Source organism: Mus pahari, chromosome 7 (genome assembly GCF_900095145.1).
Source record: "Mus pahari chromosome 7, PAHARI_EIJ_v1.1, whole genome shotgun sequence".
Taxonomy (NCBI): Eukaryota; Metazoa; Chordata; class Mammalia; order Rodentia; family Muridae; genus Mus; species Mus pahari.
This window is the reverse complement of record NC_034596.1, coordinates 3,243,776-3,269,971: the sequence shown is the minus strand read 5'-3', so window position 1 is coordinate 3,269,971 and position 26,196 is coordinate 3,243,776. Positions and strand designations below refer to the sequence as shown.

At 47.2% G+C, this 26,196-nt stretch overlaps 1 protein-coding gene across 2 annotated transcripts in view; it reads left to right on the top strand.

The window, feature by feature from the left end:
• Positions 1 to 2,971: 2,971 nt before the first annotated feature.
• Positions 2,972 to 26,196, top strand: part of Efr3b (EFR3 homolog B) — a 48,357-nt gene continuing 25,132 nt past the window's right edge. The window contains exons 1-4 of one of the 2 annotated variants that reach the window (XM_021201951.2): positions 2,972 to 2,990; positions 13,160 to 13,236; positions 14,419 to 14,546; positions 19,490 to 19,640. In XM_021201951.2, coding sequence (XP_021057610.1) covers positions 14,440 to 14,546; positions 19,490 to 19,640 — 258 coding nt within the window. In that variant the 5' untranslated portion in view covers positions 2,972 to 2,990; positions 13,160 to 13,236; positions 14,419 to 14,439. Of the gene's footprint in view, positions 2,991 to 6,017; positions 6,037 to 13,159; positions 13,237 to 14,418; positions 14,547 to 19,489; positions 19,641 to 26,196 lie in introns of those variants that run through there. The other variant, XM_029540812.1, reaches the window with a different exon arrangement.

Below are 26,196 nucleotides of genomic sequence, written 5' to 3'. Positions count from 1 at the left end.
TGTCTCCAGTGTAGTGGGACTAAATTGCATCACCATGTTTGGTTTGAAGATAATTCTTTAGAAATGGCCTTCTATGAATATCATTTAAGATTTTCAGACATTTTAGTGAGTGTTCGCTCTACATTGAGACCTTAGGATTGAGTCTGCGAGAATTTCCGAGACATTTGCCTGCCCATGCGACCTTTGCCCAGCAACCTTTCTTGCCTGGATGACCCCTTTCTCCCCCTCACTACTAGGCCCACACCCTTCAAGGCTGTGCCTGACTTCTGCCACCCCTGAAAGCCACAGGGCACTTTCCCAGAGAGCATCAGCACGCGCCCACCACCATGTTTTATTTCTGCTTGGATCTAATAGTCACGGGGGTGAGGGGGCGGTCACAAAGGCCATTCCTGTGTCTTGTTACTGCTTCATACCCCCAAGTCATCCCTGTCACCGTGGGAGCCATGGTGCCCTTGGAATAGTGGCAAATTGTCTTCCTCCACTCATGGCTCACCTAGTGCAAGGCTGGCTGTCACTTAGAGGGGAAGGCAGGTATGGTGGGATGTGGGTAGTGCTCTTGGGCTGTCACTCAGAGGGGAAGGTGGGTGTTGTGGGATGCGGGTAGTACTCTTGGGCCCCTGAGGCTTCTCTCTATATATCCAGTCTCCCATCTCTGCCAGCGGAAACATCTTTACCTTTATTACATTAAATTAAAAAATTATTTAGAAATATAGTTTACCAAGTATTTGCAAAGAAACTCATGGGAGGAGTCACAGAGACAAAGTTCGGAGCAGAGAATGAAGGAAGGACCATCCGGAGACTGCCCCACCCGGGGGTCCATCCCATAAACAACCATCAAACCCAGGCACTGTTGCGGATGCCAACAAGATTTTGCTGACAGGAGCCTGATGTAGCTGTCTCCTGAGAGGCTCTGCCAGTGCCTGACTAATACAGAAGTGGATGCTCACAGTCATCCATTTGTCAGAGGAGCTAGAAAAAGTACCCAATGAGCTGAAAGGGTTTGCAGCCCCATAGGAGGAACGTCAATATGAACTAACCAGTACCCCCAGAGATCCCAGGAACTAAACCACCAACCAAAGAAAACACATGGAGGGACTCGTGTCTCTAGCTGTATATGTAGCAGAGGATGGCCTAGTCAGTCATCAGTGGGAGGAGATGCTCTTGGTCCTGTGCAGGTTCTATGCCCCAGTATAGGGGAATGCTAGGACCAGGAAGTGGGAGTGGGTGGGTTGGGGAGGGGGGAAGGAGGGGATAGGGCATTTTCAGAGGGGAAACTAGGAAAAGGGATAACATTTGAAATGTAAATAAAGAAAATATCGAAAGAAAGAGAGAGAGAGAGAGAGAGAGAGAGAGAGAGAGAGAGAGAGAAAGGAAGGAAGGAAGGAAGGAAGAAAGAAAGAAAGAAAGAAAGAAAGAAAGAAAGAAAGAAAGAAAGAAAGAAAGAAAGACATGAGAAAGTCCCCTGATGTGACACCGTGGTTCATTGTCAATACAAAGGACATTGGTCCTGTCCACAAAGCTGATTTCAGTTTTATTAATTTATAGATAACTTGATAGTTTATTTTACTTAGGGGGAGTGCTCAAGGCAGGGTTTCTCTGTGTAGCCCTGGCTGTCCTGGAACTCACTCTGTAGACCAGGCTGGCCTCGAACTCAGAGATCCCTCTGCCTCTACCTCCTGAGTGCTGGATTGAAGGCGTGCACTACCACACCCAGCTTGTTTTACTTTGTACATTTATTTATTGTGTGTATGGGAGCCTGTGGGTGGGCGGAAGTGTGCCGCAAAATGCAGTATAATCAGAGGACAACTGATGGGAGTTCATTCTCTCCTCCCACCGTGTGGGTTGTGGGAACCAAACTCCGCCGGTGGCAGGTGCCTTTACCCACTGAGCCACCTCACCAGCCTTGTGGGCAACATTTTAAAAAACATTCCATCCCAGAATTTGGTCTTTTCTACTTAAACACACGTTCTCCGTAGTTGTCTAACATATTCTTTCTCTCTTCAGATCTTTATATGCACAATTGCTCAGAAGTTTGAGAGCTCCACACATGAATTCCTCACAGGAAGCCTTGCTCAAATCTCAGAATCAGTAATGCATGTATGCTGCTGGTGATTTATTATAAACAATAAAGTCATGAGAATAAAAAATGTTTGAGAGCTATCCACACCTCTCCGCCCCCACTGGACCCTTCCTCCCCCATGCACCCAATTCCTTCCTTGTGGGATCTTGGGCCAAAGTATTAACCCTCCTGGGCTTTGGTTTTCTCATCTGAAGAGTGGCAATAGCAATCTCATGGGACTTTGGTTTTTTAATGCAAAATACTAGAGTTAAGTACATAGACTGACACACACTTAGGGGCTGCAGAGATGGCTCAGTGGTTAAACGTGCATACTACTCTTGCAGAAGACCCAAGTTCAGTTCCCAGCACTTACAGTGGGTGGCTCACACAGCCTGCAACTCCAGCTCTGAAAGATCTGATTCTGTCTTCTGGCCTTTGTGGATACCCGCATGCATGGGGGGACACAGACACAAATGCACACACAGAATAGAAAATAGACATTCAGGAAACGTGGGTTTCTTCTACCCTCTCCTATAGTGAATGCTGCTTTTTCACAATACAGTGGAATTTTTCTCTTAAGTAACGTTCAAAATTACTCTACCCTGACACTTTACCACCCCAGCTCCAGTCTCCTCAGCAACCCCATGTATGTGTGCGAAACATGGAATGTGTATGAACCTATGTGTTTCATACTCCTTTTGAATATATTCATATTTCTATTTTTTACCTAGCAACAATATGAGGTATTTGCAAGAGAGACCTCAAATCTTTCATTTCTACAAGTCAGCACACTGGAGGAGAGCCCAGCTTTGCCACCATCTGGAATACAAAGATAATTTTACCAACCTCAGAAACTAAAGATTCACTGAAAGAAGACAGAGTGTCCAGCACAGACGAGTTCAGAACATGCCTGCGGCGGTTCCTGGCCACGGTGACCACCTTCCACTGGTGTTTCCCCACAGAGCTTTGCCCTTGGCTATCTGAGAGGGTGTGGGTGTCATCTGGGTCTGGGATAGGCTTTCTCAACAGCTATGTGTGCTTCACATACTGTGCTGGGCTGGTTTTCTGTCAGCGTGACACAGGTTGACGTCATCTGAGGGAAGAGAACTTCAATTAAGAAAATAGATCCAGCTGTAAGCAGGCCTGTAGGGCATTCTCTTAATTAGTGATTGATGGGGGAGGGCCCAGCCCATTGTGGGTGATGCCATCCCTGGGTTCTATAAGAAAGCAGGCTGAGCAAACCACATGTAGCAAACCAGTAAGCAGCTCCCTCCGTGGCCTCTGCATCAGCTCCTGCCTCCAGGTTCCTGCCCTGACCTCCTTTGATGATGAACTGTGCTGTGGAAGTGTGAGCCAGTTAAACTCCTTGCCAACTTGCTCTTTGGTCATGGTGTTTCATCACGGCAACCCTAATTAAAACGCACTCCAAGCATAAAATGGGAGTAGAGAGGCTGGAGAGATGGCTCAATAGCTAAGAGCACTCGTTGCTCTTTCAGAGGACCAGGGTTTGGTTCCCAGCATCCACATGGTAGCTCACAAAGATCCTAACTTCAGTTTCAAGGGATTCTGTGCCCTCTTCTGACTTCCATAGGCACCAGGCACACTTTTGGTACACATATATGTATGCAAGCAAAACACTCATATACATAGAGTGAATACATCTTGTTGTTGTTGGAGACAGGGTTTCTCTGTGTAGCTCTGGCTCTCCTGCTAGGAACTCACTCTGTAGACCAGGCTGCCCTCAAACTCAGAGATCCACTTGCTTCTGCCTCACAGGTGCTGGGAAGTGACATGGGCCACCACTGCCTGGCTGAATAAGTACAAATTTACAAATAAGTAAAACAAGAATAGAAATCTGCAGTGGCCAGTTATGCTCCGCTGTTTCATTTGCCTCTCGTGACGCCTTCCAAGCTGGGAAAGAAACTGTGTGTTAGTGTGTGTGTGCATGTGCACGTGGAGGCCAGAGGTTGCTGCTGGGTTTATTCTGAGACAGGGCCTCTCAGAACTGGTTCTCTCACTGAACCTAGAGTTCACCAGTTGGCTGTACTGGCAGGGCAGCAAGCTGCAGGGATCTGCCTATGTCTGCCCCTTCTACTCTGGGTTTACAGACATAGGATATAACCCTCAGCTTTTGAGCTGTTGCAGTTGTTTGGGATCCAGAGTCAGTGCATAGCAAACACTGCATTGACTGTGACTTCTCCCCAACCCTAGAAATGTTAATAATAATAACTTGTGTTGTGCTCTGGATGGAAGCTGAGAAAACTCACTTCAGAGACAGAAGCCTAAAAGTGAAAGCTTTATTTTCTTCTCCAATAGGGAGGCAGCCAGTTTGGGATCTGAACCAAGTCCCTGAAGGGAGATTATACAACATTTTAATAGGATGGGGGCACAAAGCAAGGGGGAACAGGGTGGGCTGTTGCATTGACATATATTTTGATACAAGGGGTTAAACAAGGAAGTTAACGTTGGTGACTGGGCCTTATCCAGGTCATCTGGTTTCAGGGTCCTTGAGTCAGCTTTTGAGTCAGGTCCCCTCCTGGACTCTGGTCAGAATTTAGAATGATAAGAAACAAAGGACTGGACAGTCAGCCTGTAGCCAACTAAGTCAAGCCAGGCAATACAATTATTATATGTGTGCTTTAGTTTAAATAATAGGATAAGACCACCTCCCCTCTTTACATCCTTCCCTGGTTAACACACAAACATAAGACACCTGAGACGCAGTTTAGACATTAGTTACGGGACTTGGGAACATGAACTTGGTTTTGACCTGTCAGCAAGAGGGTGGCTGTTCCTGAGGTGACTGGACGCCGACAACTGTCCCCTATTCCTTGAAACTGGGGGTGTAACCAAGTAAATAGAATGCTTACCTAGCATGCGTGGAGCCTTGGCTATGTATCCATGGCCCACTCGTTCAGTACTGCATAGCCTTGCCTGGGATAGTGCGTGCCTATAATCCAAGTACTTGAGAGGTGGAAGGAAGAGGACCAGAAATTCAAAGCCATCCTTAACTATGCGGGGAAGTTCGAGGCCAGCCCCGGCTAGAGACTCTGCTGCTGATGGTGGCGGTGGTAGTGACAGAAAAATGACTCAGTGACTAAGGAAGGGCACTTGTACTTAGAGAGGACCCAGGTTTGGTTCCCAGCACCCACACAGTGACCTCATAACCTTCTGTAATTCCAGTGTCTGGGATTCTGGCCTCTGCAAGCACCAGGTACACTTGTATACATACAGGCAAAACACTCATACACATAAATAAAAGTAAATCTAAATAATACTCAGTTGTCACAGTGCCACATGGTTGGTGGTGTGGTGGAGATGCTGGTGATGAAGGCTGTGGTAAACCGAGTGTTTATCTTGTGGCAGAAACAGTTAAGAGCTTTGCTTGTTTCGGGTTAGTTAAAGCCCCAAGAAACAGATTTCCTCAGTCCCATTTTACTGCTGCCTAGACCAAGGCACACATGGCTTAGATACCTTGCCTCAGTCTATATACCTTGTCAGAGCTAGGACTGGGGTTCAAAACCCAAGCTGTCAGGCCCCTGGACATGGTGAAATAAATCTTTCCTACTGTCTGTGGTCCCATGAGTCAGCCAATCGGAAGAGATTCTGTTTGGTTTTATTTGTTATCTGTTTGGGACGTGGTCCTAAAACCCTCCGGGGAAGCCCACAGGTAGTAAAGAATTGAAGTCCGGATACTAAATCAATCCGACACGTTTCTTTTCCAACTCCTGTTCTCAATTAAGGTGGCAATCTGATTAGCCCAGAGAGATTGGCTGGAAAGCGGTGAGCATCTTAGAGGTGCTGGAGCGTGAAAGGTCAGCCCACTCCTGCCAGCTCCTGGACTGTCTGCCTCCCCAGAAGAGAACTCAGCTGCCACAGAATTCTTTTTTCAGTGGGAACTGTCTAGAAGCCAGCCTTACCCGGGTCCATTTTCACTCGAATCTCCTCTTACTCTTCTCCATCTCGAATCTTCCAGGGTAAGAGACAGGTGCTGGCGCCCGCCGTTGTGCCCGCCCGCCCCCCAACCGTACACCTATCCTGCAGCCACACGATACCATCAATGTCCTAATCACCAAATGGGCAGACCCAGGTTGCGGCCATGTAGCTCCCTGGCTTTAATTACCGAGAGCAAATGGCTGCCTCGCTCTGAGCAATGAGAAATCAGGAACAAGAAGGAATGATTAACTAAATCAACATCTGGTCAGAAGACTGAATAACAGCAGCCATTAAAGTCCCGGGAAAAGAAGATGTAGTGAGAAGGCGAGAGGATGAAAGCAAGCTTTGACAGTGCCCTGTGGGATACAAATTTCAAGCATGTGTTTTAAACATTTGAAAACATGGAAACAGACAGAGAGCAAATGCCCCCTCCCCACAATGTCCATCACGATCTCTGAAGAATGTGATTAGTGTTTTACTTTATAAATTAGTCTCCGAGCATGATGCCTTTTTAAAATAGAAACAAGGGACCAGGAGATTATGGATACGGGAACTTGGTTGGCTTCTCCTCCCTGGACAGTGGCTTGAGTCTCCATTAAGTGTTCTACCTCTAATGAGCCAATTCAAGTCTTGCCTCTTTTAGGTGTTTTTCTGGGTTTATCCAGCTCTGATAGCTTCAGCGTGATGGACCTAACCCAGCTAAAGGACAGGATCCTTGATGGCAGCCTGTGTTTATATTTAACTTCCTTCTGGCGACATGGTTCAGCAAGCACTATACAGCTGCCGGAGTCTAAGCAGTGTCCATTGAACACAAGCTGGGTCCTCGTGGGGCGTACTGCATGGGGTTGACCCGCCTTTCTCTCTGAACTTTGTCCCATTTCCTCCAATTCATCTAAAAGGGCCGTCTGTGCCATTAGCCCTGGGTTAGACTTTATTGTGAATTGTTTTGTTGTTTTTTTAATTCCATTTATTTTGGTAGGGACGAACAAGTCTAGCCCTTGTTTTTACAGGGAGATTATAGAAGAAAATAAATATGGGCTATTTTGAGTAAAAAGGCTTTGTGTGTGTGTGTGTGTGTGTGTGTGTGTGTGACTGGGGATGATGGAACTGATGTTTTTAAGACAGAAAATGAAAGCCAAGAGGAGAGGACTTCCTGGTGTCTCATGCTGATCAAAGACAGGCGAAGGAAGGCACACTCGTGTCTGTAAGCCTTCAGGCCCCCTGGGCCCAGAATACTGTACAGAGGTCAAGGTTGCAGGACACAAGACCTGGACAATTTAGTTTCTTTAGAGGAAGAAAAGATGAATCACTGAAATAACAGCCTGAACTCTGCCTGGGAGGCTCAGTGCAAAGTATGCATTCTCGCAGACTCCAACTGGCAGAGAGAGGCTTTAGGGAAGGAGAGCCATCCTGGACCAGGCCCTGAGTCAGGGTGCTTATTGCTGCTGGTCACCACCCACACCAGCTTTTACCCAGGATCCCTGTCACCTCATTTGCTTCATCTTCCACCCTCTGTCCCTTTTAGGACTTCCTATTATAATAGGAAGTCTGCTCTCTGCCATTGGCCCAAGCCTTCTGAGGTAGAGAATTAAAGAAGTGTCTTAATTCAGTGGAGGATGGCTGAGGAACAGGGTGACACCCCACCCCACCCCCCTTGAATGGGCTTCCCTGGTCAAGCGCTAAATGCAAGGATTGAGATTGTTGATGCAGAAATGGAGTCATGCTAACGCTTCAACTGGGCAGTAAACTAAACCAGAGTTACCATCAGAAATGGATGAGAAGACAACGACTGGCCAATGACTGGACAGACAGGAGAGAGCCATGCATCCAGGTTTAAACCCAGCATCAGAGAACAATACAGAATGAGCCTGGGGAGTGGTTGAGGATGCATTCCAGTTATAGTAATGAGGAAATTAGGGAGCCTCCTGGCAGAGTCATACATACGCTGTGAGATCTTAGGCAGCCTGAGCTCTCAGACCCTGCCTCTCTATCTTCCCGGGTCTTGACAGGTTCTGTGTGAAATACTTACGAAAATACTTGGCCTAGTGTTTCACCCAAAGCAGTCAGTAAACCCTGGGGTTTGTTGGATATTAAAGATGAGCCTAAGGGAGCCAGAGGCAGCGAGGCAAGAAGACAAGAAATCCAAAGGAGACTGACTGCCTTGTGTCTTGGAGAACCTGCAGGTCATATGGGCTGGGAAGAAGGTGGCACCAGAGAAGGCCTAGATTTTGAAAAGTTTGCAATGTTTAGCAGTATTTAGTACTGGGATGTTGTTTTCATCTTCCACTTGTCACAGGCGGTTTGGGCCAAAGGGACAGATTGGTCAAGAACACAGGGTGGGGGCAGGCAGGAGAAAAGGCTTCAGCGGGCAGAAGTTGGCAAGGCTGACAATACCAGCACTGAGACTAGATGATGTTGCCAGTAACCCCGGGCTGTTCGCCAACAGATCTAGAACAGCCAGAGCTGGGCCTGTGCTCAACGTGACTGCACACCAGACCCTCCTCAACAGGAAAGGGTCATCTGGTGAGGTGGCTCTGGTCATGCACAGGCCAGCGAAGCAAGGAGGAGGCCAGGGTACGTGGCATGTGCCGTACTGGAAGGAGTACCCCAACCCCTGGCCACCCATCTCCAGCACGCCTGCTTCATCATATCCTCGAGAAATGAGCTCAGTGCCCGCCCCCATCCACACCACACACCATGGGTGGGAAGAGTTTTGTCGGGGATTGTCTACGCACATGTCCCGTGAGGAGCCCTTGCATCGGCCGGAGGAATCCTCGGGGAGGAAGGAGGAGGGCACCAGGGTCGTCTGGCCATGTTTAGTTTTCAAGTTGTTGGGTGCTGCTGAAGCCTTGTTGACTGGGTGTTCTGTTAGCTTTTTGTTAATCGTTTGATTTTTGATTGTCCAGTGATAAAAGGGGAAGTTGGCCAGGCTACTTTTCCTTCATTTTCCTTAAAATAGGTATAAAAATTTTTTTTGAGGTGATTGAGATCTTAGTAATGGAAGAGCATCTTTTAGAAAGTTACCTCTGGAGCATAGAGATCGCACCCGTCAGACACTTATCTCCAGAGTGTGAGAGGTGACCCTGATGGAGAGCAGTTCTCTCCCAGAAATAAAGTAGGTCAGAATTAAAAGGCACGTTATAGGCAAGTGGCTGAGAGTTAATCTCCACCCACTTCTGTGTGCAAACGTTAAGAATCAATGCTCTGAGGAGCGAGATTAAAGGAACATAGACGAGCCGATCGAATTCTCGTTCCAATGACTGCTTCCGGTTGCTTCTTAATGCCTTCCTTGGCGTTTCCCTGGCAGGGTTATGTCTCCTTTAAATTTACCTGCTCTGAATCTGGTAGAAAACTCATTGCAGGCTTTCCAGCACTTCCTGTACCTGCTTTGGCTTCCAGAGGTCCAGCCTCAGCCCAGGATCCCCAGCTCTCTGCCTAAGGGATTGCCCGGGAAGTATGGCTGCTATATAAGGCTTTCTGCTCAATGACTGAGATTCCAGAAAAAAATCTCTCTAGCTTCTGATGATGATTGTTTGCTTTCTAAAAGGAAGCCGATAATAAGATGCTGATTCATCCAGCCCTGGGCTGTGTCCGAATGACTTCTCTGTTGGGCTACACTGAGCTACACAGCTCTAGAGTTATCAATATGGTGAACTACTTGCAACGGACAAAACTTTGGCTGCGCCTTTCTTCCCTCTTAAACCAGGTTATTCCTTTCACATCCCTACCTTATTTTAAACCCAGAAAAGGGTTTAAAAAAACAAACAAAACTCTAGCACCCAACAGAACAGGATGGGTTTCAGACACCTGTGAGCTGATTTCTTCATATAAACATCCTAACACCCAAATGTCTAGAAGGTTCTACTATATGGGATTATTTCTTGCCTTTCAGTCTTTCAGTCTTTAAAACAAAACAAAACAAAAACTTGCACATTGGAGAAAACTGCTTCTTAGAGACCAACAGCTTTTGGATTGCTTAATTAGATCTCTTAGATGAGATTTTTGTTTTCAAGGGATGTTAATGAGACTGACGGGAGACCAGTGTTAGCTTCTGCCAAGCAAGGTTCCAGGGTCTGGATTTGGAGGGCCTGAGGAAAGAGGCCAAGAAATAAGGAAGGAAGTCCAGGTGCCATGCTTTGTGGAAATCTGGTGGAGATCACAGGCTCTGTCCTTTGTTTCTTGCTCTGCACCCCTACCTCCAACAGCAGGACCACCTCCTGCAGTGCTGTGGTGCAGCTTCAGTGCCCTCCCTCAGGCAGGTGACCCCGAGGACTTTAGCCTTAGCCTTTCTGTGTGCAGCCCATTCTAGATGCCACCTACCAGCCACCTGTTTTCTCCAGTTCTCTGAGGTACTACTGTGTTTGGGGGTTTTGCTTGTATAAGATAAGAAGCCCACATTCTTACTGTATCCTCTTGCTTCTATGAGGTGCCCACGTCTTGCTAGGTCTGCCCTCCCTGGTCTGTCTTGACAAGTCACTCAGCTCAGATCTAGGTCCCCACAGTCTTGCGTGGCTCACCTCCTCAGGTCCCTGACTGACACCCCCATGATACACCACCATCCTGCATGTCCCATCGGGGTGGGTCTTCACTCTCACCTGCTACTCAGATGACTCTCAAAGTTCCCCGTAGCCTGTGCATAGTGGCCTCAGTCTGGCCTCGCCTGGTCTCTGTGTCTTTTCTTCTAGGAGGTTGAAGAAAAAAGAGGCAGTGTCTCTTGGGGTCCCCAAGTGGGACCATTACCATATGTCTATGAAGAATTGTGGATTTGGTTTAAATTAGTTACTCAAGGTGGTACAGTAAGAAACCAGAAGAGGGGATAGCATCTGAAATGTAAATGAAGAAAATATCTAAGAAAAGAAAAGAAAAGAAAAGAAAAGAAAAGAAAAGAAAGGAAAGCAGAAGAGCCGGGCTTTCAGGCCAGCCTCTTTGGTTCTATATTCTCTGAGTCTAAATCGCTTAACCACTATGCTCTGCCAGTTTGCAGACTCCAAGAATGGCTAATAACAGAAGCATCATTATTGCCCAGTGATGGGCAGATAAGCACCGTCTTGGGCTCCACCCCACACTCGTGCCTACTCTCCAGATTGGGATCCCATCTCTTTCTGCCCTCCATTCCCACATGTGCTTTGAGTTTTCCTAGCTCTGTAACTATGTAATCTACCCAGCCCTAAGGTAGCCTTAAACCTGGGTCTCTGAAGCTAGATTTTGAGGAACCAAATCCTGGTTGCCCATATTATCTCTGTGCATCTCTAGGCAGGTCATTTAACCTCTTCACGCCTCAGTTTCCTTATCTGTAAAGTAGGAATACATTTAGTGCTCATTCACCCCGTGGAGGTGTTCCATCCAAGGATTTATTAAGTTGGTGTGTGTCCTACCTGGGCACCTGGAGAAAGTATCCAAAAAGCTGAGCCAGACAGATGAGAATGTAGCCTATAGCCTTAACCCTTGGGCTTTGAGGGCCAAGAGAGGAAATGTGTCTCTCTGGGAGATATTCAATCATAAGAAATAATCCTGGGTGCCAATGAGATGCCCTAAATACTTTCTCACAGAAAGCAGCCTGGAGGGGCTGGGGAAGCCAGGACAAATCCAGGAAATGTCTGGTGGCCAGAAGAGCCAGAGAGGGTGGGAGCTGAGGGCCATGAGGCTTCCGTGTGGGGCAGGGGTGGGACTCACAAACCTGTCCCCGGTACCCTCTCTGTCCCTGACTGCCCTGCACTTCTTCAGGTCCACATCAAGTCTCAGGAACCCTGATCAGCCCTGGGGCCAAGCCAGGGCTGCCTCCTCCTCTGTGCCACTGCTTTCCCCACTGCTTCCAGTTCTTTGTGTGGGATTTCCCACTAAAGCAGGCCATTCTCTTCTCAGTGACCCCTAACCTTCCCATTTGCATTTCAAGAGGAGGGCGTGTACAAACAGAACTCATCTGTAATTGGCAGATGGAGGGACGGAGCACTTTGTTTTCTTTTGGGATGGACTTTCCCAGGCTCCTCTGTGAAAGCTCCTCCTGTGCACTTTCTGCCCAACCCCCACTCTCCCAGCACAAAGGAGCGAGGATGCTGCAGAGGTTTGTCCTGCCCGGGAAGAAGGCTAACGAGGACAGTTTCCAGAAGTTTCTATTTCCTTGACCCATTAAGTTTCTAATGCTGGACCTGGAGGGTTGGCTTTTTTTTTTTTTTAAAACCAGTCTTATTGTTGATTTCCAAACAGCATCATTTCCTAGCCTTGGAGATCCTGAACAGAGTCATTTGAGGCTTCTTGACGAAATAAATGTAGCTTTGTAAAATCCTGATCCATTGTTCTTAGTTTTTCCATTCCCCCACTGACTGACAAAAGCCCTTGGACCAGGAAAGGGCTGGGACGGAGAACTAGCCCAGCTCTCCAATGCAGCTTCAAATACCACAGACAAGGACTTTAAGGAAGTATTCCTGTTCATAGTTAATGATCCTGTTCATGTATCATAGCATAGGATCCATTCTGAAGTGGGTGTAACACAGGAAAGGAAATCAAGGCTCAAGAAATAGGGATTTGAGGGCCAGTCAGGGCAGGCAGAGCACAGTTACCCTGAACGTGGCCTTCATCCCAGGACGTTCTAGACCAGTGGTTCTCACTCTGTAAGTCATGATCCCTTTAGGGGTCAAATGATCCTCTCATAAGGGTCACATACCAGTTACCCTACACATGAGAAATTTACATTATGATTCATAACAGTAACAAAATTACAGTTATGAAGTAGCAATGAAAATAATTTTATGGTTGGGGGTCATCACAACAGGAGAAACTGTCTTAAAGGTCACAGCATAAGGAAGGTTGAGAGCCACTGTTCTAGACTCGCGGGCCACAGGAGGAGGTTTTATAGTCTAAGCTCAGAGATTCCTGGGGGAGGGAGTGTATAAGTGGAAGGTGATGGCAATGCCTGGTCCCCACATGAGCTCCCGCCCATGAGGGCTTACCCTCCAAGTGTTCTTCTGAGGCCTGGCTCCTTCCCCTGAATGTCCCGCTCTGCCCAATCCCTAAACTTGGCACTTGGGAATCTTCCGGAGACCTCTCCCCTGGGAAGACCAAGGCCCCGGCCCTTCAGCTGGTTTCTTTCCTCCGGGACCCTGGCCCCCTGGTCTTTGTGGCCTCGTAGCAGGCCTTTACAACTAAGTTTCTCTTTTCCCATTCTAGGTGTGTGTGGCTGCTGCGGCGCCCTTCGTCCCAGGTACAAGAGGCTGGTGGACAATATCTTCCCTGAAGATCCTGAGGTGGGTGACAGAAGGGCTGTGTGGGCTGCTGGCTGGGAAGGTCTTTGGGCACTGACTCTTCCTGTCCCTGGGAGTGGTGCGAGGCTCTGACATTTGACCCCTCTGACAGAAGGCTGCATGTGCAGGAGGCTGTTGGGAATGTGCTAGGCTGCTGTTGTACATTTGACACATCTTTCTCACTCCTGTCTCGGTCGCTCACTCTCCTGATGGAAACGTTTTCCTGCTGTTTAGTGAATATGTGCCCCATCTAGCATTTGGCTCTGGCTCTCTGTGGCATCTGTCAGATGTCTGGCTGTGCACTGCACAGGAGACCTGGCTTCTTGGCATCCAAGCTGTCACTCTGTGTCACACTGTGTTATGCATCAAGCTCTGATGGTGTCAGGATTTGATGCATTTCCCTTGCTATTTGAGAATTACTGACCTCGTCTGCATGGGTAGCTGGAGGATCCCATGTCTATTATCCTCTGCAGACTTTCCTCGAAGCTGTAGAACCACCTTTAAAAAAAAAAAAATTTATTTATTTTATATGTATGAGTATGCTGTAGCTGTCTTCAGACACACCAGAAGAGGGCATCAGATCCCATTGCAGATGGTTTTGAGCTACCATGTGGTTGCTGGGATTTGAACTCAGAACCTCTGGAAGAGCAGTAGGTGCTCCTAACCACTGAGCTATCTCTCCAGCACCCTCTGAATTACTTTTAATGACACCTCTTCCTTCATCCACACACCCGTGTATGTCTTTACACCGACACATGTATGTGCATGACTGCATATACACACATATATACACGCATGCTAAAAACATATCTCTGTGTTTATGTGTATGTGGTGTATATGTATGTGTACGTGTGTGCACTGCACTTGCCTGCACATGTATTTGGAGGCCAGAAGTTGACTACTTTTGAACCCTTTCTCTATTACACTCTGCTGTGGTTTTTGAGACAAGTCCTTCAAGGATCCTAGAGCCTGCTGTTGTGGTTAAACTAGGGACAGTGAGCCTTATGTATGTTTGCATTTTCCTAGCATGGTAACTATGTAGTCCACTCAGCCCTGGTACAGTGGTTAAACCATGGTCTCTAAAGCTAGATTTTTGAGGGACCAGTTGAATTGATATTTGTTCCAGACTTGAGCCTTCCCATTATAGCAGAGCCATGGTGATTTTGAGCTGTCTGTCTTCTACAGGATGGTCTGGTGAAGACCAACATGGAGAAACTGACCTTCTATGCCCTCTCGGCTCCAGAAAAACTGGATCGAATTGGTGCCTACCTCTCAGAGAGGCTCATCCGAGACGTGGGTCGCCATCGATATGGGTAAGTCACATAGGGACAGACAAGATGACTTTTCAGAAATATTATATTTTTGGGGGAAGACAGTATAATAACATTTCAAGCATTGAGTGTGTTATTCAATAGACTGAGAAAAATGGGATTGAGACCGAACAGACCTGGGTTCCCATGGTCCTCCTGAGGCAGGTACACTTGGATTGTTCTGTGGAGATTTGGGAAGAGGGCATGCTAGCCCCATTTGGAGTAGCCATTTGGCATCCATTGAGTTGCCCTGTATCCACATAGAAGAGCTTATACAGCCAGTCTGACTCAGAATGTGTAGTTATTCTTTCCCCTTACTGACTGAAAAAGTGAGATGGAGCCATCTGTGTTCTGAGAAGGCAAGATTGGAGTAGTCGGTTCACTAAAACCACACTTCAGAGAGGCCAGGAATTTGGCACACTTGCTAGCAGGTCCAGCATGCTAGAAGCCTTGGGTTGGATCTCTAAAGCCCCATAAGCCGCCTCAGATCACGCCTGTGATCCTAGCACCAGGAGGTGGAGGCTGGAAGATCAAAAGTTTGAGGTCATCCTTGGAGTTACAACAAGGCTAGCCTAGGAGAGGTGAGGTCCCATCTCAAAACAGGACAAACATTCAATTTAAAAATTTAAATATTTTGCTGTCGAATGAGAAGCAATCAGAATATTAAAACTGAACATCAGATAAATATCATCAACAAATAAGGCAAAGGATTCAAGGTCACACGTTAGTAATATCGAATAAATAGTCAGAATAAAAATCACAAGAGAGGCAGCTGGGGAAAAGATTACAAAGGGTCCACTCTGAGAGCCAGGGTCACCTGTATGGCAGTCACCAGACTTACAGTCCACGCCCAAACCATTGGACCATCCAATCACACTGATTAGTCTCTAAAAGTAAATATTTAAGTATTAATCAGGAAATGGCGGTGAAAACAGGCATTTTCACAGTTTCCTGGGAAAAGATCAAATTGGTTAGGATCAAATAGAGGTTTTGTATACCCTAGGGATGTGCTTTACCCCAGATCTAGGAACTCTTAAACCAGATGCCACCCACCCCATGTGACAACAAATGCAAATTGATCCGTTTCCATGATCATTCTCTGTACAGTAAAATTAGGTTGCCACTCATTAAGAGGAGGAGCATGAGTGCCTTGTGCACAGCGGTTATATAAAGAGCCTTGTAAAGCACATCCAGGCAAGTAAAAATGGCTTTATCCTTGACTGAACCAAAAGCTAATGCGCCAAGTGGCAGCATTAAACATTTAATACCGATTCTGCCCTCGCTCTCTGCAGTGACGTTTCTTGTGATTATAAATGTCCATAGCCGACAGGGTCCCTTGGAATCCTCCCTCTGCCTGTGGAATGACAATTCAAAATTGGCATCATCCTGTTAAAAATAACCCTTGCAGCATCTAGGTATTTAAAGCCTGAGGGAGGGCTTTGATCATCATAAACATTTGGAAAGACAAGAGACGGCTGTTAGGGTCTTCTCTCCTTGCCCTCCTGGGTCTCCCTGCCCAACATGGCTGGCCTCTTTCTCATCCTGGACGGAGGCCGTGGAACAGCAGTGTCTTCACATCACACCGTGAGAGGAATTGTGGCCTCCTAGCATGGTGTGGGTATCTCTACGGTTTGGTCCTATCGATGTGAACCTTGGATCTGGTTCCCAGCGGCAAAGCTGCTCTCTCATGACCACGGCCTTCCTGCATTGCCGCTTTGCCACAGCTTCCTGGGGGGTTCTGATTCATGAGTGTCTACTCCCACAAGGATGCCAGCTGTGAGCAGGGAGAGGATGGGGGATTTCAAGGCATGGACTGGAATGGGTGGTGATGTGCAGAGAAGCAGAACCCCAGCATTTCTTAGGCTTCTCTCCTTCCTGCTCCAGAACAACCCAACACCTCTGAGTAGCAGGGAAGGGAATGACAGCACCAAGATGGGCATCAGTCCACAGTGAACGCCGAGCAGGGACCACCATGTGCAGGATATCATATTAGACAGTATCAGGGGTCCCCGGTGCCTGGAGTTCTGCCCCAACCCAGGGTTGAGCAGTGAGGATGGAGACGAGGGTGAGCTGCCCCAACCTGAGCACCCTGGTCCAAGCTCACCCCTAATTGTTCCCTAGAAAGTCCTGAAGCTGGTGGGAAGGTAGATTAACCCTTCAGAAAAGTGAACTGCAGACTTCTGCTAGATAGAGCAGGTCGACCTGCTCTTCCTTAGTAGCTGTGGCCAAACCTTCTCCTTGCTCCTGGGCTCTTAAAAAACTCAGAAAGTTCAGTTCGGGAATGGGCTAAGCTAATATACCCAGAATGCCCAGAATAAGAGGCCCTTTGTAGGCCGGGCATGGTGGCTCACGCCTTTAATCCCAGAGGCAGAGGCAGGCGGATTTCTGAGTTCAAGGCCAGCCTGGTCTACAAATTGAGTTCCAGGATAGCCGGAGCTATACAGAGAAACCCTGTCTCAAAAAACCAAAAAAAAAAAAAGAGGCCCTTTGTGCAGGGTCCTGGCTACCCTTTGAGAGATGGTCCCTGTCCCTGACTCCAGGTCCACATTTCCGCTCCTACTGGGTGGGACTCCCGGGCCACTCCTCTCACTCTTCCCCTGGCACTGCTGGCCTTTCCTGGTTTCCCTGGCTACTTCTGACCTGGAACAAGGTGTCCAAGCAGAGCCAGCTACTTCGGGGACTCCACAGAGAGAGGCACTTTTCCTCTGGCTCCTAGGAAACCAGACACCCCGGGTATTTTGCACTGTGGTTGGTGTTCGTGTGCGATGGTTCCGCGCCTGATTTCTTCCATTTGTAATCTGCCCAGTGTCCTCCCCTGCTGCTCACAGTTCCTGGTCTGTCTCCAGCTCGCTTGCATTCTGTCCCCTTCATCTTTGGAAAGCTCACTTGGTACGTTTGGAGCTGATGTTTGCTGCTGCAGCAGCCTGTCCTGTCCCCATGGATCCACTCCATCCTAACCCACTCTGTTCCAAGCACCCAGGCAGACCAGTTTGGACTCAGACTCACTGTTAACCTTGCAGAACTCAGATCCCATCCCTGATGATGGTAGCCTTGTCACGGGAATCCCCAAAGTCCCCTGCTCTAAGAGTGAGGTCTGATGGGCGGGTGGCACACATAGGGAAGCTGGTGATAACACAGGGCAAACCTGAGCTCAGCACTTGGGTCTGAATTCACTCACATCCATGATTAAAACCAACACTCAGCACTGGAATCAGAAATGGAGCATCAAGGGTGTGTGCCCAGAGAACTAAGCTTGGTGATTTCCCTCTCCCCCCCCCCCCCCCGTGCCCCACACCTGGAAAAGGAAAGGCTGAGTCCCTGCCCCAGGGTGTGGGGGGCCTTCTGCTTGCTCCTCTTGCCTCATCCCACCCACCACGCCTCCTCCTTTAGTTATTTCATTTCAACTCTGTTAAGATGTCTCCGGGCAGAGGTGGCACATGCCTTTAATCCCAGCACTTGGGAGGCAAAGGCAGGCGGATTTCTAAGTTTGAGGTTAGCCTGGTCTCCTTTGTAATAATTGAATTTAGTAAAGTTCTAGGATGTAATAGTAACTGGCTCAGCTTAGAGAGATTAAAGAAATACATTTTATAAAAATAGAAAAGATTCCAAAGTATAGAGGGTTTTTTTTTAAAGATTTATTTATTCATGTATTTTATATGAATGCTTGGTCCTCATGCACACCAGAAGAGTGAATCAGATCCCATTACAGATGGTTATGAACCACCATGTGGTTGCTGGGAATTGAACTCAGGACCTCTGGAAGAGCAGTCGGTGCTCTTAACCGCTGAGCCATCTCTCCAGCACAAAGCTTTCCTTTTTTAATGGCTATTTTTATAGAAGTTAATGCAAGGGTGTCGAAGAACTGGTGTCTAGTTGCTCTTTTTAAAAACAGATTTAGGGGATGGAGAAATGGCTTAGTAGGTAAGAACAGTGAATGTTCCTCCAAAGAACCCAGTTTGATTTTTTAAGACAGGGTTTCTCTGTGTAGCCGTGGCTGTCCCGGAACTCATTCTGTAGACCAGGCTGGCCTCGAACTCAGAAATCCACCTGCCTCTGCCTCCCAAGTGCTGGGATTAAAGGTGTGTGTCACCACTGCCCAGCAAGAACCCCAGTTTGATCTCTGTCATCCACAGGGATACTCACAATCCTTTGTAATTAAGGTTCCATGGGAAGCCAATGTCGTTGTCTAGCCTTCAAGGATAGCCACACATGGTACAAACACTCATGCACATAAAATAAATCTTTAAAAATTAATTAATTAATTAATTAAAAGTTAAAAAAGAAAAACAAGACACCATGGATTCTGCTAATTTATGTATGGATGTACCAAGGTAGCTTGGGGCTCAAGTAGTTTGATTATTTTGTTTTTCTTTCTTTCTTTCTTTCTTTTTTTAAGATTTATTTATTATATGTAAGTACACTGTAGTTGTCTTCAGACACACCAGAGCAGGGCATCAGATCCCATTACAGATGGTTGTGAGCCACCATGTGGTTGCTGGGAATTGAACTCAGGACCTCTGGCAGAGCAGTCAGTTCTCTTAACCACTAAGCCATCTCTCCAGCCCCCGACTACACAGTTTCTATAGCTGGACAGCTGCCACAAGAAATATGGTTAGGGCCTGTATTGACCCAAACTTCTTTTTAAGACCCCCTAAAGTAAAGAGTTTATAAATATATGTCTTATTTTTAAGAATAGACTTGGTCTGTATTGATGAGGAAGAGCTGATCTTTGAGCCCCCCCTCTTTGTTGTGTATATAGCAAATGAACTTGACTGGGGAGCCCTAACATTTTGAAGGCCCCACTTACAGCTCTGTCATCCTGATTCTCCATTCTGGGCTGAATGAATGCGGCTCAGACACTGCCAGCCCACAGGCATAGCTCCTGCCCCAGCCAGGTGTGTTGTGGGAGCGGAAGCCCAGGTACAGCCATGTGCCTCTGTCCTCAGGTATGTGTGTATCGCCATGGAGGCGCTGGACCAGCTACTCATGGCCTGCCACTGCCAGAGCATCAACCTCTTCGTGGAAAGCTTCCTTAAAATGGTGGCCAAGCTGCTGGAGTCGGAGAAGCCGAACCTTCAGATCCTGGGCACCAACTCGGTAAGAGGTGGGCCTGGGGATGCAGGGTGGGATGGGTTAGAAGACCTCTGGGTCAGGCTCTTCCACCCTCACTTGCTATCTGACCACCCTAAGCCAGTGGTTCTCAACTTTCCCAATGCCGTGTCCTTTTAACACAGTTCCTCATGTTATGGTGACCCCCACCATAAAATTATTTTGTTACTACTTCATAACTGTAATTTTGCTACTGTTATGAATCATAGTGTAAATATCTGATACTCAGGGTATCTGCTGTAGAACCCCTGTGAGGTTGTCACCCACAGGCTGAGAATGCTACCCTAAGCCATATACCTCCTGTCTTATCTCTCTTTGTGTGAGCAAAGAGGTGTTGCGTGTTTTGAATTTTAGTAAATATATTTATATAAGCATATAAGAAAATACGTCCAAGAAATAAGATTTATTGGAGCTGGAGAAATGGCTCAGTAGTTAAGAGCACGCACTGCTCTTGCAGAGGACCTGGGTTTGAGTCTCAGTGCCCATCTTAGGCTGCTCACAGACACCTATAACTCTCACTCTCAGGAGATCCAGCATCTCTGGATTCCTCAGACACTCATATGTACATACCTATACATGTACACACATACTTAAATATAATGAGTCTTTTTTTTTTTTTTTTTTTTTGGTTTTTCAAGACAGGGTTTCTCAGTGTAGCCCTGGCTGCCCTGGAACTCACTCTGTAGACCAGACTGGCCTCAAACTCAGAAATCTGCCTGCCTCTGCCTCCCGAGTGCTGGGATTAATGGCGTGCGCCACCATGCCCGGTTTATAATAAGTCTTTTAAAAAATAAAATAAAATCCATGGGCCAGGTGTGGTGGTGCACATCTTTAACCCTAGTACTTGGGAGGCAAAGGCAGACAGACCTCTGTGAATTCAAGACCAGCCAAAGCTGCATAATGAAGCCTACATCTATAAACAAACAAACAAACAAACAAATAAATAAGGTTCTGCTTTTTAAACTGATAACCTCTGATTTTTTTTTCCTAATGAATTGTCCTCTAAATAATTTTCATCAAGGGCCAAAGAAATAGAAAACAGGACGGAACTTGGGTCATTCTGTTGAGAGTCGGGGTGCTCAGGACACTTGGGACTCATCTTTCTAGTACCCTTTAAAAGCTAGTCTCAGTCACATCCTTCAGAGAAAGATAAGAGCACACGGATGAAGGCCATAGAGGAGTGAGAAGACTGTGGGGAAGCAGCAAATGGCCAAAGGTCCTTTCCCAGCTTTGCATGGGCTCTGGTGTTTCTACCAAAAGTCCCGAGTGGGTTGACCTTGGTCTCTGTGGGTCCCCTGGTGTCTGTTGCTGGTTATAGTACAAGTAGATGGACCATGACATGTCATGATTTATGAGAGAAGATACAGCAGTCTTGATCAGAAGTCCCACTATGATATGTTTATCTAAATGTTCTCAAATGTTCTGGCTGCTTTCTTTAATCTCTTGCCTTTTGTCTTAGCCTCTTCCTTTACTTTAAGCTCAAGATTATATGCAACTATTCTACAACTTTTGTGTGTGTGTGTGTGTGTGTGTGTGTGTGTGTGTGTATGGGCATTGACATTCCATAATGAACATGTGGAAGTCAGAGGACAACTCACAAAAGTTCTCTCCTTAACACCTTGTTGGTCGTAGGGATTGAATTTGGGTCATCAGGCTTGGCAGCAAGCCCCTGGCCTTACTGAGCCATCTCGTTCACTCTACTTCTGAATTTTTATCACACAGGTCATGAATTTTCTTTGCTCCTGCTCGATGGGAGAGTTGCTTTAACAGAAGAAAGTCCTCTAAGTTTTCTTTGCAGGATCTATCACGACAGCCCTTCCCTTCCTTTTCCCTTTGCACCAGCTGCCTTTGACAAATTACATATAAGCAGCAAAGGGCGCAGCCCTTTGTCACGTTGCTCTGGCAACAGCTTCATGGACCGCTTTAGTTGTCTTAAGCTAACTACAGCCTGAGGAAGAACATCTGCATGGAAAATAAACTAGACACCCTGGATCCATAGAGACTGCAGCCACAGGCAGGTGGCTGGTGGCTCCTAGCTCAAGACAGGTGTTTCTCCAAATTCTTTGTCCCGGTGATTTGTCACCTCTGCTGAATGACAGATGGCTGTGGTGTGACCATGGCGATGAGCAGGGCTGGCGACCCTAAGTGAGTTCAGTCGAAAGTGCGGTAGGCTGGGGTTCCTACTTGGAAGCAGCCCTTTCCTGGCATTGCCGGCATCTCGACGTTCTGGCCAACCACCTATGCCAGGACCCTCAGAAGAGCCCTGCTTCACATCATTTAGAATTGCTGGGACCCTGGTGCTTACCTTGCTCTGCCTTGGGGTAGTTGGCCCAGGAGTGTCACCATGGTCCTCACGGGGACCTGAGGCTTTGTGGGAGCTAAGGAGTGTGGAGGGAGAGAAGAGAGGCTCTGGTTCCTTTCCTCCTTACCCGGCATCCAGCTCCTTGTGTTATAGGGACTGACTCACTTTTAACTTAGATAAGGTTTTGTTGTCAAGAGAAGAAAAGAGAAACCAGATGTGGTAGGATACACCTGTAGTCGTCACATCGTTCAGTGGACCATGGGAAGAGGACACTGAGTTTGAGGCCAGCCTAGGCTACATAGTAAAGACCTTATCCCAAGACAAAATGGAACAACAACCCCCCCCCAAAAAAAAAAAAAGGTAAGGAAAAGGGAGCAGACTATAAAAGTCAAACCAGCCAGGCGTGGTAGTGCACACCTTTAGCCCCAGCACTCGGGAGGCAGAGGCAGGCAAATTTCTGAGTTCAAGGCCAGCCTGGTCTACAGAGTGAGTTCCAGGACAGCCAGGGCTACACAGAGAAACCCTGTCTCGAAAAAAAAACAAAACAAAACAAAACAAAACACTAAAAAAATAAATTAAATAAATAAATAAATAAATAAATAAATAAATAAATAAATAAATAAAGCCTGCAGCCCCAAGGCTGCAACGGAAGTGAGGTCCTGCCTCTGCTCCCAAGTTCTGCTACTGTCCTGTTCTTGACCCTGGAAAGTTATGCAGAGCCAACTTTAGAAGAGGGAAAAAAAGCTAACTGCGCTTGGAGACACTTTGTTGGTGCCCGACTGAGTGCAGCCAGGCTTTGTCAGGCCCTGGGAGAGCTGTGCATGCAGAGTCACTGTTTGGAGTAAGCTTCCTCTTTGTTTAGCCCCAGTTTCCTGCACATCTGTGAGAGGCATTGTGAGGGCTGGTGATCCACTCCAGCAAGCTTGATTCCCTATGTTACGGAGAAAAAAGCAGCAACTTTGAACTTGAAAGGGTGGCCCTAGTGGTGCTCCTGGCCTTTGAAATGTCCTATGTTCAGAGTTGTCATGGAAACCTTCATCATTTGCTTTATCAGAGATAAAGGAGAAATAGAGAGGAAAAGAAACAAAATTTAAACTTCAACTTATTTTCCTTCATGATTTCATTAAGTAACTAACACTTAAATAAAAATTAGGACTGGGGCTGGAGAGATGGCTCAGTGGTTAAGAGAACTGGTTGTTCTTCCCGAGGATCTAGGTTGAATTTCCAGAACCCACATTAGGATGCTCACAACCAGTTACAACTTCAGCTCCAGGGGTCTGAGGCCCTCTCCTGGCCTCCTCAGGCACACACATTCATGTGAATAGTCCACACTCAGGTATATGCATACACATATTAAAAATAAATCTTTTTTTTTAAGTGACAGGCAAGACCACTGATCATTCTGGTCATAGCACACATAAAAGGCAATTACTCATTAACCCATTTTATAGGTGGGACAATTGAGGCCAAGGGAACTTAAGTAACTTGTCCCTGGTTACCCTATTGATAACCAGAGGAGATGGAATTCAAATGAATAAGCGGGCTCCAAACCAGTCCTCAAAATACTAATGCAAGAGATGCAGACGGCAGCAGGTGCGATGGTACATGCTTGTATTCCCAGCACTTGGGAGTTGGAGGAAGGAGAATCAATCATTTCAAGCCATCTTGAGCTGCAAACCAAGGCCTTGGTTTTTTGTTTTTGTTTTTTAAGCCAAACACACACACACACACACACACACACACACACACACACACACACACACAGCGCTGGGCCTCAGTGCTTATTTGGTGTGCCTAAGGACCAGAGTTTGTTTCCCAGCACTGCAAAAGCACAGAAGGAAGGAGGAGGAAGCAGGCCAGTTCTGTGGTGGCTTGAATGAGTATGGGTGTTCTCTGTCTTGATTGACAGGCCACTGCTCACTTATGCATGCTCTTTAGCATACTGCATCTGAGTTCTGTGATAGGCATGCTCAATTATACATAGACATACAATGGTAAGTGGAGGGTTTTCCCTAAATGTTTACTTGAGAACAGTTTTGCTTTGTTGTACACTTGCCGAAAACTAGCCTAGGTACCACTGACCCTGGTTCCATGAGGATGGGGCACTGCCAGGAGGGTCCCAAAAGGACTCAGTATCTCCATTGTTTACAGCAATTATACATACAGCTAGATACAGGCCCCAGTTACCAGGTACATTTTTTAAAGAGATTGTATGTATAGCTCAAGTCATGGGGAGTCCCAGGTTGCTAAACTATCCCCTATGCCTGCCTCAAGAGAGTGAAGACTCAGATGTTATACAGCTTCTTTTGTGACAAAAACAGGAATGAGATGGGCCAGATTTGAGGCAGAGTTCTGTCTGCTCTTCTAAACTCTAGGTCAAGCCAGTGTTTTAAACAGTACACTCCTTAATCCTAGCAGTTGGAAGGCACAGGCAGACCAGCCTGATCTACATAATGAGTTCTGAGCCAGCCAGGGCTACATGTGAGACCCTGTCTCAAAGAAGAGATAGAAGAGGTTGCAGGCCTTGGATTGTGAAGTGGTAGCCTGTTGGTGCTTACGGACCTGGGCAGCCTTTGCAGCCTTCTCAAAAACTGAACTTTACCTGCACCGTGCTTCAGGCAAGGCAGTGGTCTCGTCTTGGGGGCTTAGGAAGCCACATAGCAAAGCCCTGCTTTGCCCTTATCCCTAGAACTCCTGAGCCTGGGCCAATCAGGGATCTTGGATTCCTCCCGTACCTCACTGTACCACCACATCAATAGTGCAAGCAATGCCATCTTCACTTATTGCTCACACTAGAGCATTCTCTCACTGTACATACATATGAGTTTTAGCTTTAGCTCCTTACCCACTTCATGTGTTGAACAACTGTAAAACAGCTGCTTACTTATGGTTTGTATTAGTTACTTCTGTGTCACTGTGACAAAATATCTGTCATGAAGAGTTTAAAGGAGGGGGTCTGTGCTGTGTGTGCTTTCAGAGGTTCTGTGCACCCCAGTAGGCATGGTATGATGAACAGATCACTCTCTGGAACTGAGTTGCAGGACATGCCATGTGGGCAACAGTGGAACAAATGCTGTGGCAGGAACCTACTGCCTTCTTATTGTATTTGAGTTCACTCCTTGGGAAGAAACCAACATCTATAAATCTGCTCAAAAACCTATGGCTGGAGAGCGCACAGTCCCCGGGGCAAACCTACTACTACTATTTGACTAACCAGATGTAGTATCAAACTGCCCCTAAATTCTTATCTCTCTACCTGTACTGGCTGGTTTTGTGTGTCAACTTGACACAGGCTGGAGTTATCACAGAGAAAGGAGTTTCAGTTGAGGAAATGTCTCCATGAGATCCAGCTATAAGGCATTTTCACAATTAGTGATGGGGGGGGGGTAGGGGGAGGGCCCCTTGTGGGTGGAGGCATCCCTAGGCTGGTAGTCCTGGGTTCTATAAGAGAGCAGACTGAGCAAGCCAGGGCAAGCAAGCCAGTAAGCAGCATCCCTCCATGGCCTCTGCATCAGCTCCTGCTTCCTGACCTGCCTGAGTTCCAGTCCTGACTTCCTTTGGTGATGAACAGCAGTGTGGAAGTGTAAGCTGAATAAGCCCTTTCCTCCCCAGCTTGCTTCTTGGTCATGATGTGTGTGCAGGAGTAGAAACCCTGACTAAGACCCCACCCATAAATTAGTGCGGCTCTCAGTCCTCTGCAGAGGCTTCTCTGTGTAGTTGGTGGTTACGGTGGAAACTCACACTTGCCAGAGTGGAGAATAGGATGTGCCCAGCCACAGACAGAGAATGGATACCAGCCCCTCTCTACCGAGGCTCGGGGACCACCTCAGAAGAGGGGGCAGAAAGACTGTAAGAGACATAGACAGGGAGGACCAGAACAAAACAGGACGGAGGGGCTCATCCACTCCCAGCAACTCAGTCCAGCATGGAGGAGGGGGAGACCTAAAAAGCCCCAGCCCGCGCTAAAGAGCTGTTGTTAGTTGGTGGCTTCTGGGGCAGGGAGAGTTGGGGTTCGGGGCTCCTTCCTTCCTTCCTGTTTGTCTTTCTTTCTTTCTTTCTTTCTTTCTTTCTTTCTTTCTTTCTTTCTTTCTTTCTTTCTTTCTTTCTTTTCTTTCTTTTTGAATGGTGTGAGCGCTCGCAGGCTGACCGTACTCCAGTGGATGGCTCTACACCCATGAGTGTATGAGCGGCACAATTCCATCTCAGTGAGGTTTAAAACAAAGAGGACATGTTGGGACGGAG